The 22207-nt window shown below is 41.5% G+C and overlaps 1 protein-coding gene across 1 annotated transcript in view; it reads left to right on the forward strand.

Annotated features, from left to right (window-relative positions):
- Positions 1-22207, forward strand: part of FER (FER tyrosine kinase) — a 357078-nt gene that overhangs the window by 138134 nt on the left and 196737 nt on the right. The window contains exons 11-12 of the mRNA XM_019532458.1: positions 6540-6632; positions 16963-17166. Of these exons, the coding sequence (XP_019388003.1) occupies positions 6540-6632; positions 16963-17166 (297 nt within the window). The remainder of the gene's footprint in view (positions 1-6539; positions 6633-16962; positions 17167-22207) is intronic.

Consider the following 22207-nt stretch of genomic DNA (forward strand, 5'->3'; position numbering starts at 1 on the left):
GTGATCTGATGGCCACCTGTAAGTTTATCCGGGGTGACCACCAGTTTCTTGGGTAATGTTTGTTCACCAGAGCACCCCAAGGGGTGACGAGGCCGAACGGTTGTAAACTGCTACAAGACTGTTTCAGGCTGGACGCAAAGCAGAATTTCTTTACGGTCTGAGCCCCCAAGGTCTGAAACAGCCTGCCATGAGGTGGTTCAAACATCTACATTGAACACCTGGAAGAGTAAATTGGATGCTTATCTTGCTGGGATCCTATGACCCCAGCTGACTTCCTGCCCTTTGGGTGGGGGGCTGGACTCGTTGATATTCTGAGGTCCCTTCCACCCCTAATGTCTATGAAATCTGTGAAAAGCTGATGCATATACTGGCTACCAAGCAATGGGTGGTCCATGCCTACAGCTGTCCAAGGGCACCTTCAATAGAGATCTTTGCTGAGCTTGCCCGATACATACAGCAGCAGACAGTGGCAATGTGGGTACTCTTATCTGTGGAGAAACATGTTGGCACTGCTGTGTGGAAGCTCATGACACTGTACAGCTCTGGTTCAGGGCAAACCATTTCAGTGTTTTCAAGTTGACAACTGGAGAGGCAAATGGGAGGTATGTCTGGCAAACCAAAAGGTGATGACCTTGTGTATCATATCCCTTGCTGACTCACAGGAGGTTGTGGATGGTTTTACCAGCCTGGGGTTCCCTAACTGCATTGAGGCTATTGACACTGCACACATTGCCATCTGTTCTTCTGTGCACTGTGTCCATGAAGTCATCAACCAGAAGGGCTACTTTACAATTGTTCTTTGGGCAGTTGTGGATCACCATGGCCATTTAACATATGCAAATACTGGCTGATCAGGCAGGGTGCATAGTGCCAAGATCTTCAGGAGTTCCCTCCTGCCTGAACTGGCGGTGTGGAGAGAGTTTTTCCCTTGGTGTGCCTGACATCTGGGATGAGGGATTGATGAGTGCCTCTACCACTAATGGGGACTCTGCCTACCCTCACTGCAACCTGGTTGATGAATCCTTTCACTTAGTGGCTAAATGCCTGGAATGACCTTTTAATGACTGCAGTGTGTGTTTGGTGTGTTTCAAGGTTCACTGGATGTGTCTGAGAATGTGCATCAAGCTCAACATGTTCCGGTCTTTGCATGCAGGCTCCATTACATCTGTGAGGCCAGGGGGAAGGCTGTGCCCAAGCCCTTGATAGTTGGAGTGGCCACCTTGAGGCGGAGTGGCCCCTGGCTTTTCCAGGTGGCATGCCAGAGAATTTGCAAACAGAAGCTAGTTGCTTGATAGTGGATGTGCAAAGTATGAGGGCTGACTGCTTATCTGTACCCCAGGCTGATGGTCAGAATGGTGAATTGTAGAGTGATGTCATGTACCTGATTTTAAAAACAGCTGAATTCCTGTTCCCATATAGTCATCTCCAATGCAGACAGGGGATTTTAAGGGTTTAGGAGGGAGACTGTTCAAGGTAGGCATATAAGGATGGGGAAGTGCTCAGTGAGGTGCTGAGCTGTGCTTCCAGGGACGTGGAAAGTTAAGAGACAATGGAGGTAATGAAAGTTTGGGCTGTGCAGAGCTGTTGTGTTGAAGTTATCTTGGATTCTAGTTACATTCTAGTCCTACATTGATTGGGGTGGGAAAATGTCTTTCTTTGAAACTTTGTGTTATTTTTTGTCTCCTAATTTCATTTCTTTATGGAGTTGTCTGGGACATGACAGTGGAATTGATCAATCAAATACAGTTTTTTTGGCTTTGGATTTTTTTACCTATGCCTTGAGTATTTCCTTCATGATTCTTTTTTATTCAGCATATCATATTATGCTAAGTTGCTATGTGGTTTATAATGCTATTAAGTAGAAAGACTGGGATTTTTTCTATTAAGAGACTTTAAACCTGGGTTCAAAATATTGTTCTATTTTTTCAGCTAAAGGTGAGAAAATGCAACTAATTCCAAGCCTTTTCGACATGTGTGTTTTCTTTGTGTGTTAACTGCTTGTAAATAACTTCCATGCCTATTTAAAAACATAGCTTTAGATTTAATATCCAATTTGAACTTTGTAAAACTGTAAAAAAAATATATAGGCACTTGAAATTCTAATGAGCACTGGCCTTTGTAGTGGATAGGCTCCTTTTGAGATTAGGTTATCAGTCTCTCCCACAATGCTTACTGCAGAACTGCAACTTTTAAGGGGAAAACTTCATTTCCTTCAAAAGTTGAGAGGCTGACCTATCCATGCAGTATAGGGTGTGGTGCTTTTTTTGTTTTCCTTTTGCATCTGGAAAAAAATGTAGTCTCATAATGTATTGACTTTGAGGACCCCATCTCATAAATTACTACTTCAGCATCTTCTTTACAGTTTACAGGCGGAAAAAAAAGGTATTTTCTTGATCCTAGTTGCCTCTCCAAATCACCTTTTCTTTTAATGAGACTGACTTACTATAGAAATATATAAATTCATAAACTAAATGACAAATTGCTACTATCTTGTATATATCTTTTAAATGAATTATTTCCATCTGGAGTATAATTGCAAAATGGAGAAATTTAGTATTTTAGGAGGTTTTTCTAGACACTAGTGAGAAAAATACACTACAAATAAAATGCTGTTTTTTCTTTAAAAATTAATAAGATAAACAGTATCTACAGTAAAATGAAGAATGCAAGGTACTTTTTAGATTGTGCTTGTATGGCAGTTGAGAGATTAGGTTTTATACCTGTTACTTCAGAGGATGGAGAAAATCCTTATGTACAGATGAGGACTTTGTTTCTATAAATGAACCTCATGGACCATCATGCGTGGTTTGCACAAAGACCAGCTAATAAGTCTTCAAATCACTCTCCACCAGATTCCGTTTTATTACTTGCAAATAAAGTTCCAAAATGATCAAATAAACTCTCAGTACAGGGTGCATTTATATCTGTTTCTTCATGGGCAAAATGGGCATAAAAATATCTACCTGTCAGAGATAATTGTGAAGCCTCATTCATAAATGGCTCTTGGATTAGGGGTGTTATTAAAATATAAAGTCATATTATGTATTTCTTTTGCTCTCCATGTAAGAAGGATTGAATTAGATTTACCATTAGGGCAAGCACTTTCTGAGCTGAGCAAAAACATACTACTTAAATCTCCATTGTAAAAAGCCTGTCATAAGTGCGGTAAAAGCTGTGTTAACTGGCACTTTATTAGCTGGAAAACTCTATTAACCGGCGTCTGTGGAAAGTGGCAAAAGCAAAACCGGAAGTACTACTTCTGGGGGACTTCCCGTTTTGCTGCTGCGAGCTGAGTTTTTCTTTGCCACTTCTTCTGCCCCCATTCCTGGGGGATGCCGGATAACAGAGCTTTTAATGTACTAGAAATGTCATGTTCTGAAGTGCATTGTTCCAGTCTGTGTTTTTTGTTTAAGTTCTTTAGCGATGTCAATTCCTAGAGTCATAATGGCAGAGTCACTGACAGGAGTGAGATAAGCAAGGAATCCTTTTAGCTTTCTGTATCCTTTTGATTTTTTTATTATGATTATTGTCTTTGTATACTCTCTGGACTCAAGATATATCAAGCATCATGTTTCCCTGTCAGAGAGATTTTGAAGCAAAGAGAAGACAACTGATGAGATGCAATACCTTACTTGTTCAATGTTTCCAGGGATTTTTTAGCTGTAATCATCTTCAGAAAAATCTGCTGTATAGAATTAAGTATATTTGAGAGAATGTTGGAGAAGCTCATCAGAATTCACTCATTGTTTTCTGTAATGTTTTTCTTCCTGTGACACAAGAAGCAGTCTTTTAGCCATTGCTAATTTCCATGAGTCATTTGTCAGGAGAAGATTCTCTATCTTGTCATTTACCTGAGGTGCGTGAAATGAGCTGATCATCCCAAGGCCAGGCAAGATTGCAAGCAAAATTAGGCACTGTGGTAATACTGTGAGAAGTTTTTTAAATAGCTGCTTAATATATATCCATTGATATAAAATCGACCTGCCATTAGAATCAGAGCAGCCAATTTTATCATCAGGCAGATCATAATTTCAAATTGACATGAAATATTATGCACACGTAGGTGTTATAAGAGTCAAGTATTTTATTTGTGTGTAACTTCTCATGAAGAATAGCTGTTAGTTCCAGTGTTGTATAAGCTGTTTCTCTGCCCCGTGATTATTCAAGTATAAACAGGTAAACTGTTCATTACCTGTTCTTCTTCTTTTTTCCCCTCTTAATTTTTGCATAATGAAGCAACTGTAGAAACTGTAGAAGCACTGTGAAATGTTGTTGTTAAAGAAGCAAGAGAGGTTATTTTAACTAGCAAATAGAAATCGCCTCCTGGCTGAACGGTGATAGGATATTATTTCAACCATGGGTATATTTTATAGGCAGTAGTTTGATATTTGGTTTACCATTTTGAAGACTGGGCAAAAGCTGATTCAATTATTCAGTTATTTTAGTTTGTTTATTTCAACTTCAGATGTCTGCAGTGAGATTGTCCACCCAAAGTTCTGAGACAATCTTTCAAAAACACTAATAAAATTCTTTGTTTCTTCAAGATCAAATTGAAGAAACAGCATTATTATAGTAAAACTCAATATCAATCCCTCCAAAGAATTGCCAGCAGAGTTGCATGCATGCTGCTACTCAATTCAGCCTATTTCCTTAAGCGGAATGGGAAAAATGACAGCTCATGAGCTATATCTTGAAGGCTAACAAATTTGAAGTATTACAACAATTGTTTGGAACTGGTAGACATGGCATAGTTAATTCCTAGCACTTGTTTTATTATAAGCCTCTTCTTAGTCGCCTGTAAGTTTTCCAAACATATAATTTTGGGATGAAATGTTCCATGCTCGTTCTCTGCTTCAGGCTGAATTCCTTCAGAAAAGAGTCAGCAAAATGGCTCAGCAGTTTCTGAGAGCACGATTAGGTGGGGAAACTTCAATTTGAATATAAAAAAAAATAAATTGGATTTTTGAGGATACATATTGGTTCCAAATATTTGAAGTAGCCTATAGATTTGTTCTGTAATTTGAAGGTGCTTGTAGAAATTAATTGAGATCTAGCTAATTTAGAACATGTGGTATTAATCATTTTCATGTGCTGTAAATTCTTTAAAGTCTTGCTGAATGTTTAATCCACAAGAAACATGCTCCATGGGTCTGCAGAGCTTTAAAGTTCTAGATAAGACATAGCAACTGCAGCTGCCCTATTTGGCTTATAGAATGGGCTAGGAGAAGGCAATGAAATCTAATGCCAACTCCTGTACTGCCTTGTGTGAATATTTATATACACTTCAAAGAAATTACTATTAAGTAAGGCCTCATTTTAGCAGGTGAGGAGGTATCACTTCATCCTGCTTTGTAGCAACCTCCAGCTACAAAGTAACTGAAAGTTTTCACAAGGAACTAAACTCATGTCTCTAATGTGAGAGATCTGTGGCTGTATTGTTCATCTGTAGTTGTACTGCCTTTGAGAGTAAATAGACAAAGCTTCAGACTTCCCATAACTGCTAGATGCCGCTCACTTCCAGAACCAGGAATAAAATCCAGGAATCCAGTTTAGTAAATAGCTGTGTATGTTGTTAACTGGTGTGCACCACATTCATCTGTACTAGCTAGTGCATAAAGTGGATGATGACTTAATTTCATTGCCTTTTCTTCTTTAGCTCAAATGGTGTTAAAGAACCCACCACTTATTTACCTCAAGTAGTGGGTTGAGGACTGGGAGATTTCAGGTTCCTGTGTTTGTATTGCTTGTAAGCAATATAATATCAGAAGGTTTGGGTTTTTTAGGTTTCTTTTTAAATATCTAGGACGTTTCATACAAAACTATGTTAAAAGACTAGGGTTGAAAAGTTTTTCACTCAAAGCTACAGAAGAGTGGAATAAAATACTCCATGCAAACTTAATGCAGTTCTTCTGCATATGTATTATAATTGTGTTATCGTTTGTTGTTGGCATTCCACCTGACTTGCAGCATGTAGGCTTCATTTATGGTGTAGAATGGACAGTCCTCTTCCACTTCTTAATTTTCCCCCTATATTCTTCCCATCTTTAACATATACCTGTGTGCATATCATGCTGCACTCAGTGGCCAATAGACAGACCAGAAAGGCATGACGAAAGAAGAAAGTAGAATAAAGACCATTTGTGTTACAGGCAGTGGCAGAATTAGGTATTTTGTGGATATCGCTTAAACAATTGCTCTTTTCAAAAGGTTTGTATTCAAAAGAATGAAGAAGGTAAGTCTTTCTGGCTACCAGAGCAGAGTTTAGGTCTGTTTCTTGGATGACAGTTCTCTTTTTGATAATTGTGTATAACTTGTATATATTGCATTACAGAATTTGAACTAACTAGCTCTTCAACTGGTGTACAGTGACATGATTCCATTGAAATTGGTTCAGCCATGCTTGTCTGTCCAGGTCCTCAACTGATATAAACATTTTATCAAAACAAAAGACAAAGATGCACATCAGATAATTACTTCTTAAAGCCATATCCTCATAGTATGATGCATTTTCAATGAAGCTTTTCTTTTTTCTTCCTTAGGATAAGAAGGATAAGGTGTCTAGATTTGATACTATTCGTCACTCCATAGCTGGGATTATAAGATCTCCAAAATCCATGTTGGGCTCTTCTTCGGTAAGTAACACTGAGAACACAGTTTTCTGCTATGTTGTTCTATCTTTTAAATTAGGATTCTTTCCCACATGCCCATAAACTTCTACCTAGCTAGAAAACATATTGAAATGGTAAGAGGAAATTCTATGTTCTGACTAGTCATAGACATGATAATATTGTGTCTCAGTATTGAGTCAGAGCTCCTGTTATACACTACACAAATATAAATGTATCCAGGGACAGTGTGTAAGCATGAAAAATTCATTTTCTGCAGGCATTCAATTATTATATGATTGACATCTCTATGGAATACTTGCTTTTATTGGTGGATCTGCTGGTCTGATTCATTTTTTATAGAGCACCTCGACTCATTATATTCCTCAGATACAATTAAAGTTATTTGATATATCAAGACTCTCTTGCCTTTAATACATTGGTTATCAGGACATTTTTAGTATCAGGTTTCCAAGCGTGGCCTGTAGCTTCTGAAGCATTTGTAAGTGGCCTGCAAAGATATCTTTTTATGGTGGTTGTCCTCAGCATAACCAGATGACTGGTGAGGTTATAGTCATTGACAGTTCAGTAACAATTGACAGAAAACCTTAGAGGCAACCCTGTGAACAATTAAGCATAACTGTTATTGTTTGTAATCAATTTAGTAAGCAGCTTCCCTTTTTTTTCCCCCCTTTCCCTGAAGGGATATTAATATGCTGAATGTTTTGAGAGAAGCTGAATTATGAGCTAGCCCATCAGCAAGAAGTGATGTACATAAGTCCTACTCAAGCTTGAATTAAGCAGCAATACTGAAGTTTCTGTATTTTAACTTTGTATATATAAGATGTTTTTAGAAGTGCACTAATACATCAGTCCATATCATGTAGGCACTGATAAAAGAAAAATTGACATTATTGGCAGTTGCCTTTTTTTGGCTGATGTGGCCGATAATGTCGCCGGTAAATGCTGCGTACATGCGCACAGCTGCAGCATGCACACAGCCAGGAGTGCAGCCCAGGAGCATGGGAAACAGCATCCTGCTGGCAAGGCAGGGGGAGGCATGGGCAAGGCAGATCAAGGCCCCCATGGTGAAGGAGAGAGTAGGGCTGGGGCAAGGGCATGCACTGTCCAGCTGGGAGAGACGGTGCAGAACTGAGCCAGCAGTTCGCCTGGAGGGAGATGTGCACTGCATGCATCCCCGGGGGAGGCATGTGGGGCATGTGCCTCCTGATCTGTGCACGAGGCAAGGGCAAGTTGCCTGTTGCGTACTCAGGGCCAGCACCAAAGTCTTTCTGGTGGCTGTGCTTGGGCAGGGTGGGTGGCGGTGGCACTGGGAGGATGGCTACAGAGAATTTTGGGGTGGCCGTTGCCCTCCCTGTAGTCCCTCTCCCAGTGCCACTGCCTGGCCTGCCCCACCCAGCCTGAGTGCAGCCATCGGGAATAGGAACTGCCAGCCTGCAAGGAGAAATGCATCATTTCCTGTGTTTCTCCTTTAAAGGAGAAAATTTTTCTTTTTTTCATGACAAACAGAAAACCCAAGTCCGTGGTAATTACAGAATGTTACTTCAAATAAAAATTTTGCCCAATGTACCAGGTGGATTATGCAGCCATAGAGTATTTTATGGCTTATAGCAAGATTTGTTTTACAATATAGGGTTATAATAATACTTGTTTTATAAAACCAGTGCAATATACCATTAAAATAACTTTAAAAAATCTATTTAAGTAACGAATTATAGTCTGGAAGTGAAAAATAGAATGTAGAAGTGAAATAGAAAAAAGAATAGTACTGATACAAGAGATTACTTCAATAAAAAAATCATTTTAATTGTTCACCTTTGGAGTATAGTTTTTCAATATATTCACAGTTGTGATGTATAAATATATCTTGGTTTAAGTGCTATCTTATTGTAAGAATGAAGATCCAAGTTAGTGCGAGATAAATATAGTTATTTCTATGGATAACTGAAGGAAACATTTTATTTTCTTTTAGTGCCTTCCGGAGAATGTATCAGAGGAACCTTGTACTTCCTTAAACACCCAGGAGTTTAGTAAAGCTCAGGTTAACTATTATGCATTTGTTAATTTTTAGATATCTTATTATTCTTACAGTCTTCATCCATATTGTTTGCCTGGCCATAATGGACAAAGAAAGTAGATGGTAGAAGATTTAAAAAAATCACTTTCCTATGTTCCTCACACCAGAGCCAACATACATGAAGCTTTAGGATGTTCTGGGTTGCTTTTGTGCCAGGACATGACTTTTTTTATCATTTCACCACTAATAATTTAGTGAATGAAAGTAAACTCTTTTCCACTGACTGTTGCTGGTCTTGGAAAAAAAATCAGGAAAGATATTAATATCCAGTATGATCTAGTTGTGCAATCCCCATCTGATCTGGTGCATTATTTTCTCTGCTGCTACACTGATGTAATGGCAATTGCTATTCATTCTGTTATCAACAGTTAAAAGAAAATATATTACTGAAGTGAGACTAGGTCAGTATACATTGTCAGTATGGGTATACAGCAAAGGGACCAGAAATCTGCCAGGTAGACAGCTGACAATTTTCATGGCACAAAGAAACTCTAGGCTGGTTTAGAGATGGTATTAACATCTTATGCTGCCCTTTCCTAACACTGCTGTTTTGGCCTTGCAATACAGTGTTGAGGGGGTCATTTTAGTCTCTTGCAGATACTTTCATATTACTGCAGATTTAGCCAATGGAAAAGGTTCTTGGAGACTATCATAAGTTTGCACTTCAGAACAGCTTGAATGCTTCTCTAAATTGTGTAGGGACAGTTGAAAGTCAGGCCCAGTTTAAAGGAGCCATAAATCACCTTTTGGATGCTACTTCAACATTCAGTTCTAGGCCTGCTTAGACTAGAGGGTCCTACATTTTCATGGTGTGGACTGCTGTCTGTCCTATATAACTCCCTTCCTCTTCACAGTAATATAGGCCATCTGTTCAGTTTGACCCCCTGAAAATCATGAATAATAAGTTTCTTCAGTATTGAGCAGGCAGTGGCTTCAGTTATAAGCAGAGATCATAGTTTTCTTTGTTGAAAAATCCCAAATTCTCTGATTTAAAAAATTCAAAATTAGCTGATTACATAATCCCAAATCCATGTTTTTCCATGGTTAAAATAAAAGTGTGTGGGTGTCTGTGTATTAGGGCTGTGCAAAGCTTTGGGTGCTGATTCGATTCAGAGGAGATTCAGCCCAATTTGTTGGCCGACTCTCCGAATCTGAATCGAATCAGGGGACCAATAAAAAGATCTGAATTGATTCGAAGCTCTCAAAGCAGGGAGCTGGAGCTGGAGCTGGACTCGGAGCTGGTAAGTAGGGGGTGGGGGAGAGGAGGCTAGAAGAGGTGGGGATAGGACTATGGGGGGACCCCTGCTAGGACACATCCCCTGCCTGCTCCCTCAGCCGCCCGCCCCAGCTCCTGGTACTTTAAAAGAAAGCCCCCACTTACTGGGTGCTGCCTGGAAGGGGGGTGATCCCTGCCACCCTCCGCTGCCCCCACGCTGCATGGGGGGGTTCTGCGACAAACCCCTTTGACCTGCCCCAGTTCCAGCCCTTTAAGAAAAAAAACAACCGTAACTGTCCCCCCCCCAAACCAACTCACTGGCTCCTGCAGTGGCCTTGTGGCTTTGGCGGGGCTCATGGAAGAGCCCCCCATGTGGCACGGGGCAGTGGGAGGCAGCAGGGATTTCCCCCAACTAGGCAGGAACCGGTGAGTACTGGTTTTTTGTTTTTGTTTTTCTTTCCTTTAAAGGGCCGGGGGCTGGGATGGGATGGGGGGTGGGTCGGGGGCTTGTGCAGAGCATCCCATGCAGTGGGGGGCAGCGGGGATTGCATCCGGTGAGTGGGGACTTTTTTTTCAAAGTGCTGGGAGCTGGGGCTGGGAGAGCGAGCAGGGGATGGGCCTGCATGATTTGAGGATTTAGCTGATTCAGGGCAGTGATTCGAATCACTGAATCGAATCACTGTCCCCTGAATTGGCCAAATCGGAATCTGAAGTGAATACTGGCCGCTTTGCACAGGCCTACTGCATATGTGTATACATGCACACACATATATGTGCGTGCGCGTGCACACACACACACAGTGGCTTTTATTTTAATCATGGAAAAAATGTGCATGGGGGGTGTATTTATATACACAGGCTGACACGCATACTACACACACATTGAGTGTGTGTGTATGTGTATATAAATAAAAATGTGTGTGTATAAATAAAAATGTATCAGTTGAACAGAAGGTTTTATTGATATAGTTACAAGTTTAAAGCAGTTTGGAAGCCTACCAGTGCCTCAATCATTTTATTAAATTAAATTATAAATACCTTTAAGCTTTGGCTTTTGATTTTGCTATTTTTCATCATGGGAGCTTCTCCTGCCCCCTTCACTCACCAGGATGTGGGTCCAACTGTGGTTGTCTCCCCAGCTGCTTTGTTTTGCTAAGCAGCCCTGATATGCTGGTGCCCTGCTCATGCTGTTGTCCTCATTCCCAAGCCACATTTCTCCCTGCCCACCCCAGACCTGCTGGAAGAACCCCCCAGCTGTTCCCCACCCCCAGGTCCCAGACCCCTGGTTTGTGGGGAAGAGGGAAGGCGGGGGTGTATGGGGCAGGGGGTGTGTAGTTGTAAACAATGTGGAGATGTGGGGTGGTTTGTGCCCCTCAGATTTCTATGCTGATCGTGGGGTTTGGGACATGGGGATGCTGTCTGACTGGATTGGCACTGAGCAGGAGCCACCTCTGTGGCCCAGCAGGCTGGACACAGTGTGGGAGGGCAGAGTGGAGTGTGGATAACCAGTTTGCTGCTGCTGGGAGCCCTGTACCAGCTTTGCTGTCATGGCTGCCAGTGGGAGGCACCCCTTCCAGCCCAGTAGAGGCAGCGGTGGCTGCAATGGCTCTGGCTCATGTAAGCAGTGGTGGAGCAAGTCTGGCTCTGGTGTGGGCTAGAGGGAGGAGGAAGGGATGCTTGTGGCATCGCCCCACCCTGTGCGGCCCACGCTACCTGGCCATGCCCCCTCTCAGCTACCTGCCATCCCACCCCTGACCCTGAGAGCACAGGCACTAGCCCCAGTGTCTCCAGCCCAACTATGCATCTCTCTGCCTCCTGCAAAGGATCCTGCTGCCCCCTTCCCTCCTGGAAGGGCAGGTGCCTCTGGGCAAGCCCTACTGGCAACACTGTCGAGCTAGGCTTGCTGATGGCACCAAGCCATGTCTCAGACCCCCTACTCCACCACAGCCTGAGTGCCTGGACACCTTCCTCCAGTGCCACAGGTGCCCATGCTGCATCACGAGCATGTATGGACAGACCCCCATGACCTCCCCCACTCCACACAGCATCCCCTCCCCCACACACACATCTCACATCCCCTTCACACACCCCTGCCACACATGCATGCCCCTACCCTTCAGCTTTCCCCCTTCCCCCGTCCTGTAGACTTACCTATACTCAGCTGCTTTGGATATACCCCCTATAGTCTTTGTGGTTATGCTTCCCTCATGCTGAACTTGCTCTTGATTGCATATTGTATGCTGACACATATAAGAACTGAAGAATTAGGCTGAGATGAGTCTTAAGGGCTTCATTGCACATTATTTAAGCTTCTCAAGTGTTGATCAGTGTTAGTGTTAGGTCAAGTTCAGAGTAATTATGCATTCAGGCTAAAAACCTTCTCTGACTGTCCTCAACCTGCACAGCTGTGAGTTGCTACTAGAGGACTGGTGAACCAGGACAGGCTTCTCTTCCTGCTGTAGTTGGGAATGGGTTTGGAGAGCTAGTTTGGTGGGGTGGCAGCATGAGGCTGGAAGGGGGAGAAGTTAATGATGGGGACAGGGTAATGAAGTGGCAGGTGGAGGCACTATTTATTATAGCACCCCTATTTATGAACATCTTGAACTGTTGTTAATACTAAACTCCATAACTTTCAGTGCATTTTTAGAGACAGCTCAGTGCTTTAGGGTACTTGGGTAAAGAATCTTTGTCTTCCAAAAAATAGTCAGAACCTTTTGGGCCATCCCTTATTGCACCTTTTTCATGTGGATGTGGGCATCTGTTTGAGAGCCCATTCAATCACTGCTTTCTGAATAAAGGTGCTCTTTCAATTCTCTGTTAAGACCTGTAAAAAAAAAAAAAATGGAAGAGAGGGACAAGCTTAATGGGTGGGGAAGGAGGCAGCACAAAAGCAAAACTTAAGAGTGACTGCCTTTTCAAAATGGAAAGGCAGGACACATGCCTGCCTCCCTTCTTACCCCCCTTTCCCCTCTCCCTATAACATGGCCAGAGCAGAGCCAAGCAGAGCCTGTGGGGGTGGGGGAGGATGTGGGCTACCCACTGTGGGCTTGGGGCTCCCCGCCTCACTGCCCTATACCCAAGAGCCCCACACTGATTGGGCAACCATAGCGAGGTGCCCTCTGCTTGCCCGGCAGCCTGTGCCCCTCATGCCCCCCTCTCTGGTAATGCATACAGTGATAGGGAGCCAGCCCCTCTGCTGCCCTCCCCTCCCCCTGACAAGCCACTTATAGCTCTGTTCCCCCTAGGCCCCATGCACTGCTGCAGCTGGGCAGTGCTCCAGCCCCTGCCCTACTTCTTCCCTCACCATTGGGAGGCTTCAGTCTGTGTCCCCCCACACCTGATAGTATGCATCCCCCTCCCCCCTAGAATTACCTGCAGGGAGCTGCTCTCCATTGCTGCTGTATTCCTGGCCTTGTGTATTTGTGTGCATGCCCCCTGCATCCTGTTCCCCCCAGCCCCAAACAGCCTCTTGCAGGCTGGAACTCTGCCAGCCTTCAAGGGAAAACCCTTCCATTTCCTGTGTTTTTTCCATGGTAAACAGAAAACCCAGATCCCTACGCATGATACTTGGAATCTGAGAAATGCTGTCCTGGAGTCATTCAGCTGGGGACCAGGACTTAAATGTTCACATTTCAGGACTGTCCCGCCTAATTGGGGACTGGTGGTCACCTTAGTAAGAATGCAGTGCAGACTGAGGGAATTGAGGCTCACCCCCCAAAAATCCTAGGATAAGGTATACAAAACTACAGAAATCTTTGAAGGGTAGAAAAAGGAAATTCAAAACAGGTGCATACATTGAATTAAAAATAAATGGAAAAAATTGCTTGCTTTTTATAGTATCTGATTAGTTTTATTAAGCAGTTGAATGTTTCTTAAACATATTTACATGGAACAATGTTTAAGAAAAACTCATGAGAATTGTAAAATTCATTAAAAAGGCAATTTTGTGTTAAAACTGCTTCCACTAAATTCTGCTAGAATTGATTCCAACTATGGAAAGGAGTAACTATTACTGTTTTTTTCTAATTAAAGTGAGAAATATTTTGAAATCCATGTTAAAATGATTATAAATCCTTCTTAAGCAAGAAACTTTCTTTGCTGTAACCATGATCCCCTAAATAGCTGTTTTGAAGAACATACTGATTTATATAATAGTTCTTTAAAATGTTTAAATTAGTATTGTGTGCAATAAATATGTATGCTTGTTAAAAGAATGAAAAAGTTGGTTCAGAAGAAAACAGTACAATTTAAATACCATATTTATTCAAATATAAGATGAGCTCCCCCCACCCCAAACAGCATGGGGAAAAATGCCCATCGTCTTGTATCTGCATATGAAGCAGAGGAGGGAACAGGCAGCTGAGACTCTGGCCCTGAGCCTGTGTCAGGTTAATAGTCTGACCCACAGCAGCCTCCTGAACCCCACTTCCACTTTTCTTCTGCAGCTTTTGCCTCCCACCTGTCATGTTCCCCTCCACTTACTGTCAAGGACAGCTCAGCTGGAGCTCAGGCTGGTCTCTCCACGGCACAGAAGACATGGAAACTTCTTCCCCTGCCTGGCTAATCAGCAGTGCCAACACTCCTACATTGCCTGTCCAGCCAGTTAGCACTTCCAACACTACTGCACAGCCAGGCAAGGCCTGGGCTTTCATGTGCTGTGCTTCTGGATGGAGCATCCCCAGCAGTGTCTGACAGTAAGGGAGGATGGCAGGGGGCAGGAAGGGGCAGAGACTGGAGAAGCAGGGAAGAAAGAGACCAAGACGGAGGGGCAGAGGCTGCAGGGAGAAGGGGAGTTCAGGTGGCAGGGGGGCCAAGTGGGCAGGGCAGAAAGCAAGATAGCCACCTGTCTCTTCCCCCCACTCGTCCCCTTCAGCCACTGCTTTCCCGGCTGTAGCAGTGGAGCAGCAGGGGATTCAAAACAGCCCTCCAATGCTTATCTTCTGTACCTGGAAAATTATAATAAATGTATACATTTTCTATATATAGAATCTAATTATTAGGGGGTCATCTTATATTTAGGGTTGTCATATTTGAGTAAATGCAGTAATTTATAAAGACTCATTAGTTACTAAAAATCTCAGCAAGCAAAATATATCAAATAAATTTTTTATGAAATGTACAGTAATGCCCAAGGTGACATTAAAGAAATAATAGTAAAGTCTATCCAGTAAGTTTCTGCTTTAACTAGAGTTTTTCTGTCTAAAAAAGGGGTGGGCAATTATTTTGGGCCAAGGGTCACTTACCCAATTTTGGCAAGCTATCAAGGGGTAGCTCCGTCCCCTGGTCACCATTTTGGGGCCAATGTCCCAGAGCAGGGCGGAGGAGTCTGTGGAGCTGGGCTGATCCGTCCACCCCGATCTAAATATTAAGCAAGCAAACAAACAGAAAAAGACTAACTTAACTGTGGTGTTATGTTTTCAATATCAGTGTTTGCAGTGTCTAAATGTAGACACAATGATACAGTCATGGACAGTTGTTAAGATTTCATTTCATTTTGAAGTGAGCAAGTGTTGTCTGTTAGCTAACTTGTTTGTGAGCTGTAAGATGAATTGTGTGTCTTAGTCTGTTTTATTGTTTCAGAGTGGATAATATCCACAGTATAGAGACCATCACAGCTGACTGGTTTTAGTGGAAAGACCAAGAATTAATGTATTTTGAAACCAAGCTGTCATTTTTCCTTTACAGATGTTCTCTGCAGAGTAGAAACAAGATAATAAGGGAAAGATTTTGTTGCCTTGACAGTATTCCAAAGCTGTTCTGTGAGCATGAAGTGAGATTTCAGGTTAGGGATAGGCATTCAGTTCCAGAGCTGCAATTTCTAGGAATTTCTGGAGCTCTCCTGGTCTCATGGAAAGGACATCACCTTTCCTGCCTGTTTCTGCTGATCAGCAGGACCAGGAGAGAACAGCCCCTGGGTCTTCACTCAGTCATCCCGTTGCTCAGTCTTGCAGATCAGCTGATCAGTGGGAGCAGAGAGGGGGCAGTTCCCAAGCCACTCCTTGCCTGGTCCCCTGATTTGGGATCAGGAAGTGAGTAGCAGTGCCAGGTGCCCCAATGACTTGCTGCTGGGGGAGCTAACAGGGAGCCAACCAATCTTCCTCACTGCCCCCCCACCTTCACCTTGGATGTGGAGAGGAAGAGCCAGGCACTTTGGGATCCTGGGTGTAAGTGTAGAGGTGTTACATGTGGTATTAGAAAACTTTCTGGAACAGAAAAGTTGCTCTTAGCAGTTTGCAGTCTAAGCACTAGCTTTCTTCTGCCACGAACTACTTGAATGCAAGTATACCTATTTCCTGGCAAAATTGCAATGGCTGTTCATGGGCTCAGTCTGCTAAACTATCATTAAGTTTAATATCAAACATTAAACTTCTTTAACCTGTTAAAAAAAACCATTCTTTTTATTAGTAATTTGAAGTGCTTATTTTGTGTTTCAGGGATGTATTTGGTAGCTGTGTTGGTCTGAGACAAAAAGAAATGCAAAACTCTAGACCTCTAGATTCAGAGATGATGCCTTTTATTAGACCAACTAAGAAGTCACAAAAAAAAAATCTTTTTCTGCAAGCTTTCAGGCACATACACTCTTCCTCAGGCTTAGGGAAAATTAAAGATGGTAAAAAGCTCCTGTAGATAGAAAATGAAATTTATTTATTAATATCTTTTTGTTGCTATTTCTTAGTTGGTCTAATACAGGGTATAATCTCTGAATCTAGAGTTTTACATTTCTACTGCGTGTTAGCCATTTTGAATGAAATTAACTTGTGGAATTTATCTTTAATCTTGGGGGTATTTAACTGGCTCTGAAAATGAAATAGTGGTAATTAGGAAGACAATATGATCATCAGAGAGAATGGTATAATTTTCTTTAACCATACTAATAAATCCTTTACAAAACAAATTTGTATATCACCTGGACTGTAATTAATCGCAGTGTCAAATTTAGAAAAAGCAATGTGAAATTATTTATCAGTATCTGTAACGAAAAAAGATGAATCATGGAAAATGACTTACTTTATGATAACTTGTTTCTTTAATATTTTTTCAAGTTCTTTGATGTAATATCAACCAGTGAGAAGCCGTTGGCAGAGCAAGACTGGTATCATGGTGCAATTCCAAGAATAGAAGCCCAGGAGTTACTAAAACAGCAAGGAGACTTCTTGGTGCGAGAGAGCCATGGGAAACCTGGTGAATATGTCCTTTCTGTGTTTTCAGATGGACAACGGAGACACTTTATCATACAATATGCTGATGTACGTCTGATGCAGTATTAATTTTTTTTAATATCAAACAAGCAATTATTTCAGATAAGTAATTCACAATAAGAATAGTTTTATCATGGATAACTATGTGGGAGGATTTAGTCTACAGTACTTTTTCAGTTTTCTTATCTTCATATGAAGTATTGGGAAGATTGGCAATTTTAGCTATACCGTGTAGAGTTGGGTGTTCAAATTAAAAAAGAAAAAAAAGTTGGTCAGATATTTCTAAGAAAAAGCTGTTTATGGTTGACGTTCTTTGAATTGTTTTCCCTAGTAGAAGACGAAATGATTTGCAGTTTATTGCATTTATCACCGTTGTTGCTAATAATTTAAATGTTTAATGCATGTACCTTTTTCTTATATTTCACCCTCTTATAGTAGAGGTTTGACAGCATTCTTGTGATTTCATACTGTTGACAATTTCCATTGCATCTGTCCCACCAAAGATGGGAAAGCTTACACAGCAAGAGATTGTATTGTCTTCTCTGTGCTGTTGTGAATTGAGATCCAGAAACCCACCTGAATCCTGTTTTCTCTTTTTATGTCAGTTTTAGAGGTATGAACATATACGAATTATCATAATTCTCTGAGTGCAGAGATCCTTATGTCATAGTGCACTTCAGAGTGCCCCATGGAGCAGTATACACAGGATGGTAAGAAGACTACTGAGATGCCTAGCCCTGACACTCTGATTTTACCCAGGGTCTGTTATGGTAAAGCACCACATCAGTGGCAAAAGTAGCCATGTGCATATATGCTGTACCAACACAGCAATGTCAGGAGTGGCATGCTGGCAAGAAGTTTTCCCAGGATAACTTTCTGGTGTAGACATGTCCTTAATGTCTCATTCTCTCCCCACCAACCTATTCTTGAACACAGAATAACACCCAAATAACAGAAGCAAGTTTTAGTATATTACAGAATAGTGGAAGGAATTACTGATGGTGACATAAATGAGAAAAACATTGTTTCTTTTGAATTGTGATCAAAATCTTGGCATTGCCAGTTTTACAGTATTGCTTTTCCTTGGACTCTTGTACTGGTCCCTGGCAAGTTTTCTCAAATGCTTAAGACTAATGGAAAGAGATGTATTTGTGTATTAGTGTGTGTTATACTTTTATGTCAATTTTTATCTTTTTTTTGTGAAAAACAGACCTACAAATGAGCATAACAGTATTTTTGTGCTGCTCTTGTAATTTGCCTATAAAATAATAGATCAAAGAATAAGTGCAAGGTGTTTTCAACACGGTACCAATTCAATATACTACATGCATCTTGCAGTTTTGTGTGTGCAGTCCCCAGAGATCTAAGCTATTACCTACTCCTTTATTTGTGGATTGGTTTATTCTTACATTTTAACTCCAATTTCAGCTTCCATTCTCAGCCAGAATAGTCATTTTTGTGTAGTGTCTTCCCGGCATAGAAAAGGGATACTGTGCATCCTTTTTGGGGACGGTTGTCAGTTTTGATCCATATGCTCCTTCAACTGGGAGTGCACATGAATAAAAGTGCATTCTACATTGTAACCAGTTCTACTATATTCCTGTATTAGTAGCAAGCCTGGTCTCCACTATTCTGAATTTGTCTCTGAATCTAAGGTTCAAGAGTAGCAGTATAACATGCAAAAGTATAGTATATGACTGTTCCCTGTGATCCAGTTAATACTGCTTTAACTGTTCTTTCTAACTTTTTAATATGACCAGCATTTTAAAACTGTTTGTCAGGAAATCCATTCAGAATTGCAAATTTATTTTTAACTTACACATTTCCTAAAAGTTCAGGTTATTTTTAATAAATGGATTTTTTTTTCTAAGGCCGCTAATAAAATATTCCAAAAATATGTGTATATATTTAACAAGTATGGAATAAAGAGAGTACGTCGGACTAGAAAAGCAATTTAGTCTTCTCAGTTGAGTGAATGTGTATCATGCTCGAGATCAGTTTGTGTGGCACCACCTCTTTTGAAAAGGAACCCCTTTCTTTTATGGTATTATCTTACGGCTCAATTTTTAGCTTGAGTGTCTGAAAGTTATCACTCAATTCCACTAAAGAAACTAACAAAAGTTATAACAGTTGTGCCTAGGAACAGAAACTACACGTAAACAGTAACCAGTATAATTGATCAGAAACTGGTTTAAACCTATAACACAACTGAAGTTTAGTGTACACAAACTGCTTTCAAAATGACTGAAACTGGTTTAGGATAAACCTGGATGGATGTCAAGACTTAACTGCTTTAAATCAGTCTATTGAATTTCTGTTCTAGATTCTCTCCAGGCTCAAGTTAACTCAGGTTCCCAACATCCCAGGATGCTTTGCATCTCTCCTGCAAACTTTCCCTCTTCTCCCCCTGCAGGGTGGGTAGGCTAGCCTTGGCCCAAGCTGCCTGCTTCTACTGAGCAGGGAGATGTTCTCTATTGTCCTCCTCTGGCTTCTGGCCTGGGCCACTGCAGGCATGTGGCTACATTTTTTGGAATCAAAAGTGAATATCTGTTCACTTGCTTATCGGTTCAGTCTATGCAGCATAGATTCAAACTGCAAAGATTGAATCGATTCAGCCTTGAGCTTTTTGACTGTTTGTATTTAGCCTTTGGGGTAGTGACCTTTTCATTGTGCTCTTACAGAGGGATATCAGTCCATGAAAAAGCTCCTAGAAGCTACTAATATAAAAACAATAGATAATGAAGTTTCCTGATTCTGGAAGGTGCTGGGAGTAGTACTTTATTAATTATTTATAAGAAATGGATTAAACCTGTATGTGACACCCTGTTGTAATAGATTTTATAGGTTATTTTTGCTTGTCCATAGGATAAACAAAAAGGAAATCAAAGCTTTTTTCTATTAAATCTTAATAAATAATTCCTTCCTTACTGTTAAATCAGTTTGAGTGTGTATAAGAATTACCATGTTTAATAATCTGAATTCATTGCTTTAATTCAATACCACTTTATTTTCAAATTCTTATTTATGATACTGTATGCCTAGTGGCCTTAATCATGGACCAGGAAACCATTGTACAAACCGCTATTCAAAAACATAGTCCCTGCCCCAATGAGTTACACATGGTTAGAGACTAATGGGAGACAAAGGTGCAAGAAACAATGAGATGGTATTAGTTAACAAATTAGGCACTTGTTAGTAGCCTAATTTTGGTTTATAGGCATTAGAACAAAGGAAGGCCTTGAAAGAAAATAATTAGGTATCTCAATTGATATTAATTTTAAGCTCTTCCTAAGTATGACAGGCAGCATGGGGGGAAAGCACAAAGATTTTCACATGAAATTGATTGATTCTGGTTTTGGCCAATTGGAAGCAATAATGGGCTTTTCAGTAGTGATTCAGAGTTGTTAACTGTGTGTGGGGGCAGTTGGGAAGGGAGATGACCATGAAAAGGTCCTTAAAAGTAAAGACAAGCAGGTTATAGCTGATGCAATAGAGAAAAAGAAGCCAGTGGAGGTACACAGAGAAGGGCGGCATGGTCAAGAAGTCATGACTGGTAATGATAATCCTAATGCCTCACTAATAAATACTGTTTATACTTCTGTTACTCCATTAAAGCTCTAATATAGCACACTTCACAAAAGTGTTAGATTTAACAATAAAATAGGTGAAATGCGTTCTTATTACAGGAGCTTAGTAACTTGTTCTGTCTCTGTCATTGAAAACCCTGCCATAATTGATCACTTTCAGGATCTGAATTGCGCAGCACAATTTTTTCCCCTGAAATTTTTTTTCTGAATCTCTTATCACTAACACCATATGTCACTTGAATTTTTTTCTCAGCACCTGTACACACAACTTTCCATGACAGTCTGTGATAGCAAGTATGGATCCTAAAACACTTATGATTTCAGCGTGATGACAAGAAAGCTGCTCTAGCAATAGCAGTATTTTTCTTAACATGTATTTTGGGAGCCATTGATCCTACCAGATCATAGTATATGTGTAAGAGGTCACCCAGACATTTGATGCATATGCCTAGGCAGGAGTCTTTGGAGGAGTGGAGGCTGTCCAGACCGTCCATCCCCCCTTTAGGCCTCTGAGACAGAAGCCAAAGGTCAGACTGGGCATGTCCACACATACAAGCACGTATCCTTGCAGCAGCTCAAATAAGAGCAGCACAAATTTGTGCCAGAGATTTTTGCCTCAGCCTGGATGTGCACTCTGGTGTGGGGCAAGTTGTTCCACGTGGGGCAAAATGACCCTTCCCAGCTTCTTCCGCATTTGTAGCCAGGAAGAGCTAGAGCCTGGGGCCAGCGCAGGTGGTGGCCACAGCAGTATAAAGAGCTGCCCTGGCAAGCAGCTCAGGGAGTTTCTGAGGCCCAGCCAGTTGATATGTGGGGACACTATTGTGCCAGCTGGACTGCTGAAGCAGCCCTAACCTAGAGTGGCCCCTGCACTCTCTACCAACTGCAGCACTCTGGCAATGGGAGGTACTGCCTGTCTGTGACCTGCTGCCACCTGCAACAGCACCACCTCATTGGACCTGCAGCCCCATGGCTGCACACCTGCCAGACCAGGATGGGGTGCCCCTGCTCTACTATCTGGGTAGCTATCACCCAGAAGATGTGCTGTTTGCAGTTGCCTGCTTTGAACTATCAGAGCATATCCTCTTGGCCCCAGATGGCAGGAGGTCAGCCACTTTGTCTGCCCTCTAATTGGGTCACCAGTGCTGGCTTGGGACAGACTCCTCTACCCAAGTCTTGTCAGTTGTCTTGCCAGCAGAGATACTGGTGTTCCCTGTTTAAAAATTGCAAATTTGCTGATAAGAATCCCAAATTCTCTCAGTAAAATACCCAAAATAGTGTTCTTCTGCAGTTAAAACGAAATGCCACTATATAGAAAGGGATCAGTTGGGAAATGTTTTATTGACATATTTACAAGATTAAAGCAATTTGGAAGCCTGCCAGTGCCTCTGTCATCATCATAAACCAAATTCTAAATATCTATACACTTTGGCATTTGCTTTTGGGGTTTTTTGTCTTAGAAAAATCAGAGCTGTCCATATCCCATTTGCTCACAGACTGCCCCC

Source organism: Crocodylus porosus, unplaced genomic scaffold (genome assembly GCF_001723895.1).
Source record: "Crocodylus porosus isolate Cpor-Errol unplaced genomic scaffold, CroPor_comp1, whole genome shotgun sequence".
NCBI lineage: Eukaryota > Metazoa > Chordata > Crocodylia > Crocodylidae > Crocodylus > Crocodylus porosus.